This window comes from Enhydra lutris, unplaced genomic scaffold (genome assembly GCF_002288905.1).
Source record: "Enhydra lutris kenyoni isolate GAN:26980312 unplaced genomic scaffold, ASM228890v2 scaffoldscaffold40, whole genome shotgun sequence".
Taxonomy (NCBI): domain Eukaryota; kingdom Metazoa; phylum Chordata; class Mammalia; order Carnivora; family Mustelidae; genus Enhydra; species Enhydra lutris.
Window position 1 is genome coordinate 9866304 of NW_019154124.1, and position 16778 is coordinate 9883081.

Here is a 16778-nt window from a genome sequence, read left to right on the forward strand (position 1 = left end):
AAAAAAAAAAAAAAAAAGAATTGGTTCTTTTCACTTTGTTCAATTCCTTGTGAGTTAAATCAAGACTACTTTCTCTGTTAAAACAGGAGTTAAACTGTCCATCCTGAAGGACATCTTTTTACAAGTTTCATAGGGCAAGTGTAAATATGATTTATAATCAATATTTCTGTGATTTTCTTTTACTTTGAAGGGCCCATTAACAGTTTACAATTATGCTGTGCTTGCCCCACTGGAAGAGAATGCTAAAATCTTTAAGTTTCTGCTTTATAATTGATGGTCTCATAAAAGGGACCCATTGTATTCTTCATTGGCCATGGCACAGCTGGAGTATTGTGTTGCATTCTGAGTAACATTCCAGTGTAAAATGAGTAAACAGAAGCATCTCTACGAAAGGGTGAGAATATGGCAATTGTCTGGAAATATATGACAATTGGGACTGGATATCCCAGAGAAGTTAGAAAACATTAAACCTATCTCCAAATATATGAAATACCGTCGTATGGAACATGAAAATTAGTGCAGTATTTTATTAGTTTCTGAATAGTCATCATTTTAGATTGCTCCAGAAGTAAAATTTATTTTAATAGAAATACCAAAAGTTTTAGGTGAAACATTAGTCTTCCACTTACTTAAAACTTCCACTTAAAACAAAATAGCTTACATACTTCCTGCATTATCATTCATGTTTTCCTTTCTTTGAGAAAAATCGCATATAGTCATCAAAAACACTGTTCAAACCTATTTTGAAAGTGTTAGTTCAGCTTAAACATATTTTGGTAATCAAGCAAAAATAGTAAAACAGGATGATTACATCCTGAATGTTATGTAAAATTAAAAGTTGAAAAGAATATTTTGTAAGAATTACTATTACTCAATAAAGTTTATTGTTTAATCCATAAGCTGTAATTGTTTAATAATTACCTTGATGTTGTAAAAATGCCATACACTAGTGTTGTCCTTGGATTATCAGTTTCGAGTAGAAACACATCCTCTATAAAAGGAAAACATCACTCTTTTAAAGTTCCCAAATATTAACTGTATTTTAAAATTTTACCCTAAGAAAATAATTTCAACTATGAAAAGTATTATTGAGATAGGTATTCCGGCGGCATCATTATAATCTGGAAACAACTAAATGAACTCAATGACAGGCACATGGTAGAGTAAATTAAATAAAATATTATACAAACACAAAGTGGTTTATAAAGACGGCAAACTTATGGAAACCATGCTAATGAAGTAATATTAAATGGAAAAGGCACAGTGGTATACAATATAGATGAGAACCATGTAAACCGTAAACCTATACACCACGATACAATAAGATCACCAGTGTGTGTCCATGGTTAGCAGAAATATAGAAATATTGTCTTATTTTTTCTGCATGTTCTCTCTTTCTTTTTTATTTTTTTAAGATTTTATTTATTCATTTGACAGACAGAGATCATGAGTAGGCAGAGAGGCAGGAAGGGGGTGGGGCGGGAAGCAGGCTCCCCACTGAGCAGAGAGCCTGATGCGGGGCTCGATCCCAAGACCCTGAGATCATGACCTGAGCTGAAGGCAGAGGCTTAAACCACTGAGCCACCCAGGCGCCCCTGTTCTCTCTTTTTTTAAAAAGATTTATTTATTTATTTTAGAGAGAGAGTGTAAGTGGGGGAGGGGCAGAAGGAGAACAAGAGAATCTCAAGCAGACTCACCATACAGTGTGGAGCCCAAGGGGCACTCTGTCTCAAGAACTATGAGATCAGGACCCATGACATCACAACCTGAGCCAAAATCACAAGATGGACATTTACCTGACGAGCCACTCAGGTGCCCCTTTTTTCTGCATTTTCTAAATGTCCTTTAAGGATAATATGTCACTTTTTTTAAATTTAAAAAGTATTACAAATCATAATTTTTTTTTGACCTAGGGTTAGAAGTTGGAATGTGGAAGAAAACTTTTTTTTTTTTTTAAGAAAACTCTTTCAACATGACTTTTTTTCTTTATATAAAATAAGACTTTTTTGGTTTATGGTCAAAAGAGCTATTGGTAGTTTAATTTAATCAATAATTCCCCTAATGACAAAAAGTTTAAAGTATATTAAGGCAAAGCCAAACATATAGGTAGTTTGGTTCAGTAACACATATGAGAACCTGGAAGTAGATTTCTGGTGGGAACCCTTAGTTAACAATCAGCTGTTACAGTTAAAAGAAAAATTTGAATTTAGTGACACTTTTGCAAATTAAGATTCTTGCTGGGAAATATAAAGAAAGATGTGTTTATTTTAAATTCACAATGAACTTAGGACTTCTTAAGCAATAAATTAATAAAGAGAAGACTTTCCATATGTGAACAAAAGGCTAAACTGTCTGGCTTTCCCTAAAAAAAACCAGGTAAGACTGAAATACCCTAAGTCATTAAAACATAAACATACTTGCAAAGAATTTGGGGAATATAATGTGTGAGTAGGTTATAACACAAAAGTCATACTTGGAACTTTCTTCTAGAAAAGCTGATGCAGGGGTGCCTGGGTGGCTCAGTCGGTTAAGCCACTGTCTTCCACTTAGGTCATGATCTCAGGGTCCTGGGATGGAGCCTTGCATTAGGCTCTTTGCTCAGCGGGGATCCTTCTCTCTCTCTCTCTCTCTCTCTCTCTCTCTCTCTCTCTCTGCCTGCCTGCCTCTCTGCCTACTTGTGATCTTTCTCTGTCAAATAAATAAATAAAATCTTTAAAAAAAAAAAAAAGCTGATACGAAGACTTTTGTTTCTATGATCAATACACTGGCTGGCTTTTGAAGAGTTCAGCTACCTATTCCAGTTTCTACAACTGCTAGAACCAGACTTTTCTATATTGTAATGCATTTTTATTGCTTACCTTATCACCTGCCTCAAAATCTGAGAATAGCCAGCATTTTACATTTTAATGGATTAAAGCAAAATAAAAGTCATTTCTAAATGGCACTTAGTAAACATGACACTATGATGTATATCAAGTTATTCTGATTAAAAAGAGAACTGTTCCTTGGTAGAAAGGAATAAGATCGTTAGTCTTATTTGACCTGGAAAGTATCACCCTCTTCATGTCACACATGCTGAGAATACTTAATCCCAGGGTCACCAAGGAGGACTAAGACTAGAGAACACGTCTATAATTTCTACTCTGACACGGTCCCAACCAACCTTGATTCTGCTCAGTCACTATTAAAATATATAGCTCCATTCTCATGCCAACTGATTTCAAATCAGAATATTAGAATTTAAATATATATGAAATGCATAGTCTTTCAGATAAGCAAAAATATATCATTATTCATACGTAAATTATGCAAGTACATCTTTCGCTCTCAACCACACACACACTTCTTTATATATCATGGTGAATTCAATGAACTAAATGTCTCAGTAGTGCACTCAGAGGCAAAACAGATTTAAAAAACACTTAAGGAAATTTATGAACAGTGTCTGGATCATTCATTCAAATTGGCAGATTATTTATGCTTAAAGCATTCATGGAAAATACACCCTCTTCTGAGAGGTTATTAAAATAAACTTTACAAACTCTTTTTCAAAAAACATTTCTCAATCTCACATCCATGTACCTAATTCATCAAAGTGTGTTTCTGGGCCGTCTTCATCGGTTACAGAGCACACCAGCCTCGCTTTTAAGAAGGTCGTCCACTTGTTGACAAGGCTACGCAGTCCCCCAGTGTCATTCTGAAACCATTTTGAAAACACACTTCAGATAGCTTAAATAAATATTCAAGTGCATTAAAAATTCAGCTTGGACTTGGATTACTTGAGGATTTGTTATAATCTGAAGGGTGGAAATGCTAACTACATGTGCATACCAGTGAAGATGAATATTTAAGATCTACAGTATTTTTATAAAATAGCCATAGCTATACTAATAATTTTCTATAGTATGGTATCAACTGTAAATGTTTCAATTTATATATGCCCTAAAGCTTTCTAACTTCAACAGTGCATGGAGAAAATATCTGGAAATTTATGGAGAACACATAATCTAATTTGTCCTAATAACTCATTGTCTTCAAAGTGAACATAAATTTTTGTATACTGTGAAGCTTGCAGAGTATACTGTGGTCAGGAAAGTGGGCTATACTTATACCAAGTGGTCTCCAATAGCTCTATTTTCTCTCCTTCATTTCTCTGTGTTATCGTTTAATCTTCAGTATTTCCAATTAGATGCTTCACTAGATATATTTCTCCAGCTAGGGAAGGGAAAACGACATTTGGGTCATTCACAAATAGTCTCTCCTGATTTTTTTTTTCTGTATGCCCAGAAGCCTTTCACTCCTTCTGCAGGCTCTACTGCCTTGTTCCAAATGACTTAAAAGCAGATGAGCTCCACAATTAATGGAATATTATAATATTTAAAAATAAACTATTTAAAACACTGAACACTTTAAGAAATACTTCTGCACGAAGTATGTTAGTCATAAATAAGTCAGGGCAACCCTATAAAACTCCTATTTGAGAGGGCATCATGTTTTTTGTTTTTGTTTTTGTTTTTGTTTTTTTTAAAGAGAGAGAGAGAGAGAGAGAGCACAGGCAGACAGAGTGGCAGGCAGAGGCAGAGGGAGAAGCAGGCTCCCCACAGAACAAGGAGCCCAATGTGGGACTCGATCCCAGGACGCTGGGATCATGACCTGAGCCGAAGGCAGCTGCTTAACCAACTGAGCCACCCAGGCGTCCCGGCATCATGAGTTTTTTTGAGTTGCTATGTATACTTGCTATTTATACCAGAAGACTATTTTGTTTACTGTTTTTAATTAGGACTATATTTTACTAATGTACTTCTTTTCATTAGAAAATGAAAAGTTCCTCAATAACTGTCTTTATTGAGGTTTTGCTATATTTTGTTCACAAGAATTATTGTTTCTTTCTGTAACATACAATTTAGCTATTTGTTTTCAATACAAATGCATTAAATGCAAAAAAAATAAACAAAAACCATTTATTTGTGTAACACCATGACAACAGTATTTCCTTGAATTAAGCTTTTTTATCCCATATGACTGATGTGAATAAACAGTAAATTAAAATGTCTCCCTCAATATTTCATTAATTTGTAACTACAAATAAAAGTGGGAAAATAAACTATCAGCAAAAGAAAACGTATTTATATGATTTGAATTTGTGTCTTTCCTCAAATTAGGACAAGATTAATACTTACAGGACATATTCTAGCAATCATGGAATGAATCTGTTTTGTGCTTCTGCTATTGTCAGTCAGTTTCTCTTTGAAGAAGAAGTACACCTTAGCATCATTTGGATCTGTGCCATCTGGGATCACATGTGCATCCACAAACATGGGTTCTGAGGAAAAAATACAAAGACTATATATATATACTCCTGATGGAAATCCATCTACGGTTCATGCAAATAGAGCACAGGCATATGGCTTCTTCATCTTTGGTATAGAAGAATAATTCCATGTTCATAGGCAGAATCTAACAGCAATAATTGTATTCACACAACATATTGTCTTTGGAATGTCAAGTGCTACAAAATATATCTATAGTAGCTTAAACTATTTTTTCCCTGTCTGCAATACATTCTAGAAGTTCAGTAAATGCAAAAATCCTTTGTGCAGGGATGAGTTCTAACAAATCAAAATGCTTTTCTACCAGCTATATCCCGTGGAATTGAATGGTCATTTTATAGGGGAAAAAAAAAGTTTGTTTTTCGAAGTATAGTTTTCCAATCTAGTGCATAAAAACTCAAATTCACTGAAGCAGAATGTAGAGCCAGGAGTCCAAGATCTCAAAAACGTTTTTTTCTTAAGATGGCATATGAAATGAAGGGGAAATTTTTCAAGGAAAAAAATGCAGTCATCTGAAGACATAGAGGGATTTTTTATTTCAAGAACAAAACAAGTTTTAGAATACTCTATTTCCAGATGTACTGGAGTCATAAATTGAAGAAGTAAATGGACAATCGCTGCTTTCTTGTGCCTGCCTATCAGTGAAGTAAGATGCTGAACTGTGGTGATTCATGCTTTGCTGTGCAATGTTAAATGAATTGTCAAATTTAGGGTCAGCTAGAAATCATCCCCAGGGTGAAATGACAAAGATCGTAGTGGTTTCTTCTTCTAAGCAGCAGCAACCGATTGAAATTGTACATTAAAGTCAAATGAGCATCTTTCATGATGTGAATGTCATGTGACTCTACCCCAAATTAGAAATAAATGACTAGTGATAATCACAAAGTTATCATACATATGATTTCTGCTAAGTACTAAATCAATTATTAAAAATTATACATACCAGTTTTATCATTTAAGAATCTAAGTATAAAACAAATGTAAGGAGTTCCTGAAAACACCCTAGTCATTATATCTAACTGTCATAAATTTAGGAAAATCTTCAAGTTTGACATTATTAAAATATTCAAGCAGACTAAATGAATAAATAGCATATTTAATTGTTATATACTACAAGTAGATAACTGGAGAAGATTCTTGCATATGAGCCTGTGTAGTAAATATCACTGTCATTTTTATTTATTAATTTGTGATAATTATATGACAGTTAATAAAGAGTTAGAATATGAACTATGGACTACTTCAAGTATTTATTTTTCCTAAATATTTAAAGTCATAGAGTACAGAATTGTTACATCACAGTTGATTTTTTCAAACATTTTAACCTTTCTTCATTATAGAACTAAATCAGTTTAAAGCATGATTCTCAAAATGCAGAAAATGTTTCTTACCACTTAGCCATTTGGAATTGTGCTGATCAGTTCTGACTGCATTCCTCTTGGTTAAACTTCGAAAAATAGCAGCATCTGTGCCCATGAAATCTATATACATTCCAGAGAAAAGCTCCTCGTCTATGAAAAAGTAAGAAAATGTCAACACAATTTTAAATGTTTTTAAGGCTATTTTAAAAATCAAGGAAAACTCATTTATTAGGTAACCACACACATTACAGAGTGTTTATAATTGTTGGTTTCCATTGTCCATTAAATTAAAAAATTGGATTAAATTTAATCTGGTCTCATTATTGCCTGTATGATTACCAAAACAATTTTATTCTACATAGAAATAAAAATTCCTCTGCCTATACTTAATTATACTAAAAACCTAAGTTTATACAGTGTGCATCAAAAATGACAGAAATAATAATATGCATAAAGTTAATAAAATAGCCTAATTAATTATTACTTTCTTTTAATAAGTCAAAAACACTATAAGAGAACATTCAATTTCTAATTTTGGCAGGAATTAACCAAGCGGGAATTAGGGCTAAGTCATTTAGTACCCTGAATCTCTACCTTTTCAACTTTAAAATATGGGAATTGGCTTATGATCTCAAAATTTTTCACCATGTATTAAAAATTCCATGATTTCACTACATAGGTTGAAAATACTAGTTTTTATTGTCAAAATATTATTAATGATAAGGTTATTTTATCCTTAAAAGTATATGTTGTAATTTTTAGTGCTAGAAGTTTTCTATAAGGTAATTTTTCAACTATAATACACAATACTATTACTAACATTATGCTAAAAGTATAATACTATATTAATAAGCCACATGTAGTTTGACACATTAAGCCTTAAAAAACAGAATGCAGAGATAAAAAAGAAAATATATTTTAAAATTAAATTATCATCATTAACGGCAAAATCAGATCGTTTAATCTGTATTTGCATAACATTAGATATTGAGCTTATTTAAGGTCCATATTAATTCCTACCCTAGTAAGGACAGTAAGCATTGAATTGCTATGTGTAACCCCAGAATAAAAAAAGTAATTAAATGTTTATTTAAAAAAGAATAAAATGTATCGGGTCTCACCCACTGAACCACTGTGCAGCTTTTTTCTCTGACTGATGTTCTATAATTACTCCCCTGGCTATCTTCAGATCATGGTCATTTTGGCAGGACTGAAACATTTTGAAGCACTCCAAACTCACTGCCTAGTAATAAGCAATACCAATTAACCCAGGAGAGAATGGAGAATGAAATGTTTTTAATATGTGCTCACGAGGTCATGCACTGGACCCCTACCAGTTAGCAAGTGGGTATAGCAACACAGCTATTGTGTTGCCCAGTTCTGCTTCCTAGTGGCGGTCTGAAACCCATGGAAACAGATTATAGGAAGATAACAAACGTTCATGAAAGCATTTGGAGCAATTTAGCTTCATTTTGTGAATATTTGTGAAGCATCAGCTCAAGTATTCTATAGACAGAACAGTTGTCAAATTAAGATAACTTTGTAATTAACTATTTTTCATTTTTACTATATTGATCATCCCCAAAATGGTGGGTTATAAATTCCTGCTTTTCAGTAGATCGATTAGCACAGATATTATCCTATCTGTTTCCAGGAAGAAAAGGAAAAGGACACTCAGAGGATGGTGTATGGCAGGGAGGGCTGATTCTAATCCTACTGCACCACCTCATTATTTATGTTAAAAGCCTACTTGCCTTATTGGCTTCATATCCTGTCTTAAATTCTTAATAATTTTATTTTTTTAATTTTTTAAAGATTTTACTTATTTGTTTGAGAGGGAGAGAGAGAGAAAGAGAGAGAAAGACTGAGCGAGAGCGTGAGAGCACGGGGAGGGAAAAGCAGACTCCCCACTTAGCAGGGAGTCCAACTCTGGCTAGATCCCAGGACCCTGGGATCTTGACGTAGGCCAAAGACAGACACTTAACCGACTGAGCCACCCAGGTGCCCCTTTTATTAATTTTAATAGCAAGTTAGGAATAATAAAGCTTCTGCTTTATTTTATATAAGAAATAATTAAATAATTAATGTCACTTTAAAAAGAATTTTGAGTAGGGATGTATTTTTCAGAATGTCTGTGCTGGTTTATGCAAATAAACTGTGCCTTTTAACTTTTAATTCAAAAATCCTTTGCTTTCCAATTTTTCTTCCACTGAAAAACCTCCTGAGGCTCTTGATAGCTTAAGAGATATCATCTAACTTCTTGCTGTGTTATAACAATGACATGAAAAAAGAAAACAACAAAAAAGACCCTCTAAAGTTGAACACTGGTTTACGTACCACAACTATATTATGAAATTTGAAATTCTTCAGTTCTCGATGTTTCTTGATCCTTTAATATATAGAAATACTTTAAATAATCTGTGTTATTTAGTGCCTTGCACTAGAACAGAAATGATCAAACCCCATATGGCAACGTGAGATGACTACAGAAATTCATTATGCAATATTGGAGACAATATTGGAGATAAGTTTAGAGGGATAATCAGTAGAACAAATAAAATGACAAATACAAGCTACTAAACTTATTCCTCCTTTCTGTTTTCAGTTTTGAGGGTAAGCAAATCACTTATCCTAATGTTAATCAAAATATTAAAAGATAAGGGCGCCTCAGTGGCACAGTCAGTCCAATGTCTGACTCTTGATTTTGGCTCAGGTCATGATCTCAGGGTGGTGGGATCAAGCCCCGAAATGGCCTCTGTGGTCAGCACGAAGTCTGTTTGTTCCTCTCCTTCTACTCGTCTGCTTGCTCTCTTTCTCCTTCTCTCTCATAAATAAATGAATAAATAAATAAATAAATAAATAAAAATCTTTAAAAAAAAAAGAGTGTAAGAATAAAAATTGAAGTCTCAAATCCTTGAAAAATGAAGGTCAATAACTAAATTAATTTTGTAAACAAACCCAATTCTTTAAGGACAAAAATATTAAATGATTTATCAGTTTAACAGGAAAATTTAAAATGTTCTGCTTTAAATCTTTTTTGTTCTAAATGATATTTGATGACTATTAGTATTCACAGATCTTTGAAGTTTATTTTCATAGAATTTAACTTGAAATAAGTGAAAACTCTATATTTAGCTAGTATTACATATATATCATCCCATTTCGATAGGTGAATACAGTTTTCTTCCTAATGGAAAGACTTTCCAAGACATTGCTTTTATTAAATAATATTCAAAAGCTTATCTGAAAAGTTTCTGCATCAAACATAGCTGAATATCTTGTAATTTCAAAGCTTTCTAATTTTTGCTCCCAAGGATATCCATATGCATTTTGTTATTCTTTCATTTGAAAGAAATATCATTTTAATCATTCGTAAAATATTACTAAAATATGAGAAAAATGGGTATACTTAATACTAGAAAAGAACCACAGAAAATATTGAAAATTACTTTATAATATATATAATTCTTTTTTAAGATTTTTATTTATTTATTTGACAGAGAGAGAGAAAGAGAGCACAAGCAGAGGGAACAGGTAGAGGGAGAGGGAGAAGCAGGCCCTCCACCGAGCAGGGAGCCTGATGTGGGTCTCGATCCCAGGACCCTAGGATCACGACCTGAGCTGAAGGCAGCCACCCAATCAACTGAGCCACTCAGGCATCCCTATCACTATGAGTATATGAACACACACTTTTTGGTAAATGGTTGACTTGCTCTAGAAGTGACAGCATCATCATAGTGAATGAAAAAAATACATGTTTATCACTCCATCGCAAGTTCTTGCAACTGATAAACTACAATTTCTCAGCTCACAACTTTCTGTTACCTCATTCTTCATATGACTATCTCGATGGGCATACCATGTCATGCATTTATTTTAGTTTCCCTTTCATTTGGTATTTCCCCCTCCCTATTTTATTTTCCACTTACTGATCATAACAGACACTGTGTTCACATTGGGGTTGAAGGAGCAGCGTCCTTTTCCAGATTCACACTTAGAGTCAATCATAAAAACTTGGTCCTTTATTATAGAAAAAACAGAAATACAGCAACAATAAATAACTTTATATTTAGTTAACCAATGTGTTCTTTAGTAAAACAAAGCATCATCATAAATAATATGCTTTCCATTTGTTTCCTTATGCCTCTTCAATTTACTTTATTAAGACTTTCTTGGCCTATATGAAGAAAACATCTGGAAATGATAAGCAAATTTCAGCAGGCCAAAGTTCTCATCCTACTACCATCTACATAAAGCTGATCCAAAAAGTTCTTCTCAAATCAGTACCAGAAAACAAACAAACAAATAATACCAGCAAAAACCACCTGGGAATCAAGGATCATTGTAAATCAAACTAGATACATTGAAAATTAGCCAAAAGAAGAAAATTGTCCACAGAGAAATAATCTATACAAGGATTATAACATTTCCAAAATAATCAAGACATTTATATATATAATATAATATATATAATATAAAGTTTATATTACTAGTTAACTTTGTTATATAAGCATTATGCTAGATTCAACAAAGTAGAATTCATAATTTAGATAAAAATGTTTTTTACTCTTTCATTCATTTAACAAAAATTTATTGAGTATTTACTATATGCCAGGTATTATCAAAACATTAGGAATACAGTAAATAAGATAGACAAAAATCTTTATCTTCAAGTAATTTATAATATAATGATGGAGAGTATAAATATACAAAGGATAAGTACAGAAAATATAGAATATGTTAGATGGTGCTCAGTGTTTAGGAAAAAATTTAAGCAGAAATGGAACTTGGGAAACCCAGGATTGGAGGCAGTGATTCAATTTGAAATGTGATGGTCAGTGTAGCCTAATAGAGAAGGAATATTTTGTTGGTATATTTACCTTTTTCTTAAACAAAGTTAGCAAAAGCTACTACTAAAATTTAAAGACAAAATTTTTCACTTTTGTAGGTTGCATTAGATGATAGAAGATCTTAATGATAAAGCTAAGCTTTTTCAAAATTTTCCTGAAAGAAATTCAGGCTCAATATTTTTGAGTATGGAAATGAAAGGATCAAAACATTGCTTTAAGAAGATTGGGTCTTACCTTGGTGTTTTAAGAAGATTAAGAATGGCAATTTTATTTTATTTTACTTTATTTTATTTTATTTTTAAGATTTTATTTATTTATTGGAGAGAGAGAGAGAGAGAGAGAGAGAGAGAGAGAAGCAGGAGAGGGCTGGCCAGAGGGAGAAGTAAGATCTCTCGCTGAGCTGGGATGCTGTTGTGGGGCTCCATCCCAGGACTCTGAGATCATGATCTGAGCCTAACCAACCGAGCCACTGAGGCACCCTGAGAATGGCCATTTTAAAAACAGACACTGGATTGAAGAAATAGATTTGCTTTCACTAGCAATAGTCCAGGAATTAGGTAATAATAATGTGACATGTCAGGATTTCAGGGATCATGGTAACAGCAGTAAAGATGCAAGAGAAGTTGTAAAGTAAAAATCAGCAGACTTGGCAATCAATTACAGATCAGATGTAGTCCAGGAAGATGAAGAAAAGAAAGACTTCTGAAGTTTTGAATCCTTAAAGAAAATAAAACTAGTTCATTTTTGTTACACTGAGTTTGATATGGTGGCAGGACATCCCTGAGATTTTAGGGAATCGTAGAGTTTAAAAAGAATCACAGTCCTCTCGCCTGGAAAGGTCTTATAAAATGATCCTCTTCAATGAATTAACTCTATAGATGAGGGAAATATAACTTGCCCAATGTCATGCAGCTAAATAATGACAAAAGTAAAATTAAAGTTCAGTCTCCTCAAAGCATAAGTGACTCTTAATCTCACAAAACAAATTGAGGATTGCTGGGGGGAGGGGGGGAGGGAGGGGGGGTTATGGACATTGGGGAGGGTATGTGCTATGGTGAGTGCTGTGAAGTGTGTAAGCCTGGCAATTCACAGACCTGTACCCCTGGGGATAAAAATACATTATATGTTTATAAAAAATAAAAAAATAAAAAAAAAAGATGAAAAAAAAAATGAAACCTGAAAAAAAAAAGTTCAGTCTCCTGACTCTTCACTATGTCTGCTTTCCAAAAAACTTAGTATTTACAAAATGACTAAACTAAACAAGTGATTGAGGAAAAACAATAAAATTTAGTAAGGCCAGTTGTGATTACTTAGTCAGAGACATACACATATTTTACTACAAATGTGAGAGGTGGCACTGCAGGAATTGATGAAATTGTTTAGGTACCACTTGCTCTCCACTGAACTACTCCTCCATTGTTCAGCATCATTTCTCACACAATCTGAGTCTATATCTTATCACCAGGAAGAGTGTGGTCTACCTGAATAATCACTAATTCATGCATGCAGCAACAATTCTCCAATTTCATCTCCTAGGAACCCATTTCATCAGCCTTCTCTCTTCCTGACTTGCTTTGTTAACCCATTTAGATTCTGTGCTCTTTAGTTCCACTAATTTTTTGCAGAAATATTAAGTTCCTTAAATCTCTGATTTTTTTCATTGAAACCACAGCCTAGAAGGGCATGTCTGTCTATACATTCTCCATACTTGTGTCCAAACATCTAAGCATTTTGCAGAAAGTGATTCTTCAAGGTAAATTCAACATAATATAGATTTGTGATCACCAACACAAAATGGATCCTCTGTACTACTCAGTAAACTTTCAAGGATACTCTATCAACTGGTTCTTCCGTTAATAATTTCAAACCATTGTCACTATAGTCATGACAATCACCCAATTTGTTCTTAGTTCATATGATGAACAAATAATTGATCATAGGATTGCAGAGTAAGTGAAGCCATTAAATGAGACATCTTTAATTTCTCACTCCAAACACATAAATGAATATACACTAATACACCCACTAGTACATGAGAGGAACTCTTTCTCTTACTTTAAGGTCATTCCACCAATGTTTTGGATCTCATCGTATCCAATCTTCTTAGGCAATTTATACTTTCCATTATCCCCCCTCTTTCTTGAATCTTATTAACTGGAAACTTTATATCATCATTTAAAGAGCCCATTCAGTTCCTACACATTACCTCATTGAGAATCACATTTCTTAAAGAATCACATATACTCATCACCATTTCCTGACTTCTCACTTTCTTCTCAATCCATTTCAATTGGGTATTCAACCTCAATTGTTCTATTGAAACCCTTTTTTAGATCCTAATGGCAACCACACTACACAATTCCTGTTTATTTTTTAGACTTCATTTTACTTGGATTCTCAATGATATTTTATTTTATTTTATTTTTTTTTTAAGATTTTGTTTATTTGACAGACAGAGATCACAAGTAGGCAGAGAGGCAGACAGAGAGGAAGGGAAGCAGGCTCCCTGCTGAGCAGAGAGACCGCTATGGGGCTTGATCCCAGGACCCTGGAATCATGACCCGAGGCGAAGGCAGAGGCTTTAACCCACTGAGCCACCCAGGCACCCCTCTCAATGATATTTTAGATTGTTACCCATTCTATCTTTTTAAAAAGACTTATTTTTATTCTGAGAATGAATACATTTTTGTTTTTTCCTTCCTACTTGGAGGGTTCTTCTTCTTCCCTGGCTGTTTCTTCTTGGACATGTTCGAAGGTCCCTTTTTCTCCATCTTGCCATTAAATTAAGAGACCCTCAAGTTTCAATCATAGTCACACTTCTGTTTTCACATTATTCCCTCTCTGCATGACTAAACCCATGCATTGCTTGGGTTTCAGTTACTCTTACAAAACAATGGCTCAAACATTAATATAGCCAACTGTATATTCAACTGCCTACTTGACATTTCTACTTGAATCTTTCAACAGCAACTCAAACTCAAGAGAACAAAGCTCAGGCTTAAAATCTTAATTCAAACATGATTCTCTTTGTTGCATCTCATCTCAGTTCATGACAAATACATGACTGAAAAGGCCAAAAATAAAAAACAAACAATAAATATCTGTATCATTGTAAATTTTCTTTTATATAGCTAAATCCACTAATATCAACTATACTATTCTATACTTCATGCCTATTTTTCTGTCTTTATTGCCACTCTCTTTCTTTCTTGAAATATTACATCCACTCTCTAACTGATCTCACTACAGGCCTCTCATTCCCTCCCCACCTTAAATCATTTGTAATGCAACACACAGGTAAAAACATAAGCCTTGCCATACCATTTTCTTTTAAGATCATTACAGTCATTACAGTTGCTCCTCCTTTGACACAGGACAAAGACGAACATCTTAAATGTAGCTTACAAGTTCTGAAATAATTTTGTTTTTGCCATTATTCTCATTAAATAAATACCTACTTATAGACTGGATCAGTGAGAGAAACAAGTAGGACCAGAAAGAGAGTAGGTGGTGAAAAATTAGCAAAGAAGGCATAGCAAAATGTCTCAGGTTATAGATGTCAATAAAGGCATTGAAAAACAGAGGACATGACCAACATATTATAGATTAGTCTAGGAGAAAGGATGCTGATTAGAGGAGTCAGTTTGATCACTGAGGAATCTTAGTCACCGAGAAATAGTATTAGTTTATGGATGGTAATGAAAGTCAGATCAGAAAGGCTTAATAATGACAGGAAAAACAGGAAATATAGCCTACTAGTCTGAGAAGTTTTGTGATGAGTAAACGAGAGAAAAAGAAAAAGTTGAGAAAAGTCACAGATCTGAGATAATGATTTTAAGGAAAAGAAACATCCTATTTTAAAGATTTTTTTTTTTTTTTTTTTTTTTATTTGACAGACAGAGATTACAAATAGGCGGAGAGGCAGGCAGAGAGAGAGGAGGAAGCAGGCTCCCCATGGAGCAGAGCCCGATGTGGGGCTTGATCCCAGAATCCTGGGATCATGACCTGAGCCGAAGGCAGAGGCTTTAAACCACTGAGCCACCCAGGCGCCCCGAAACATCCTATTTTAAAACAGGAGAAAGAGTAAACACAGGAGAAAGAAAACGAAGATAGTAAACAGAATAATGAAGGTCATTGATCAAAGAAATTTATTGATAAGGAAAATCCACAACTTTTCCTCTGAGAAGAGGAAAGCTATGAAAAGATACATAAACAGATAAGTTGGGTGACTAATTTGCTTCAAAAGGCTCTGGGAATAATTTGAATGCCTGTGATATTCTTGGTCATTCAAAGATAAGTTTATCTGCCTGATGACTGACAAAACCAGTGGCTTAAAGGGTATTCAACTGCTGGAACCAATGTATGGAGATATCTGATAAAATCAACCAGAAATGAGATGTAGTAATATTCTAAGAATATGCAGCAAAATTAATCAATTATAGTTTTTAAACTAATGTTTTATTCATTATTTCAAGTCATTATGTACTTGTGTTGCTTTTTTTAGGAACAGAAGACAGAGAATGAAGAGAATAGACAGAAGAGAGGTACCATGGTTAGGAATTGATGTAGCAAGGATTCGGAGGCTCTTTGGATAGGCTCTGCGAAAGCTCTGACTCAGTCTCACAGAATAATGGAAGACTCATAGGATATAATGAAAGTGTATGTGATGTTCCAAGTGTGAATTAGGCTCATAAAATATCCAAGAACCAACGCATTGCTATTTGATAGGCAGATAGAAGGTGGCAGATAATGTCTCAAGAATAAAACTGAATAAATAATGATTGTGCCATCCTAATATGGTTTACTCTCAAACTGGTTTGAAATACAGGATAAAGGCCATATCTTTATACCAGCACATGGTGTTACTAGTAAGTACTACTTCTGGTCATTACAAAATACAACATTAGTGATGCATAAGAAGGAAAATTCTCTCAAAATACAACTCTCTGTATCATGTGGTCATTTTACGCTCAGGGATCTTTTATCCTAAAGAAAACAAATACAGTAGATGCTTGCTAGATCATGCATTCTATATTTATGTTATTATTTATATACTACAGATATATAAAAAATGATGTTATGGTGAAACCCTTTGACTTGAATCAACTATACACAAAGCTTAAAATTCGTAACACTTTTCCTACTTAAATTGGCTCTTATGATGTTCACATATTATTTAAAGAGGTTAATTAATGGAAATGCTTCCCCCTTTGAAATATATCTTTTGAAGTGAGACT

At 33.7% G+C, this 16778-nt stretch overlaps 1 protein-coding gene across 1 annotated transcript in view; it reads right to left on the reverse strand.

The window, feature by feature from the left end:
• Positions 1-16778, reverse strand: part of LOC111155291 (semaphorin 3C) — a 175584-nt gene that overhangs the window by 60182 nt on the left and 98624 nt on the right. The window contains exons 6-10 of the mRNA XM_022515431.1: positions 10621-10711; positions 6722-6841; positions 5181-5323; positions 3583-3697; positions 922-991 (exon numbers count right to left, since the gene is read on the reverse strand). Coding sequence (XP_022371139.1) covers positions 922-991; positions 3583-3697; positions 5181-5323; positions 6722-6841; positions 10621-10711 — 539 coding nt within the window. The remainder of the gene's footprint in view (positions 1-921; positions 992-3582; positions 3698-5180; positions 5324-6721; positions 6842-10620; positions 10712-16778) is intronic.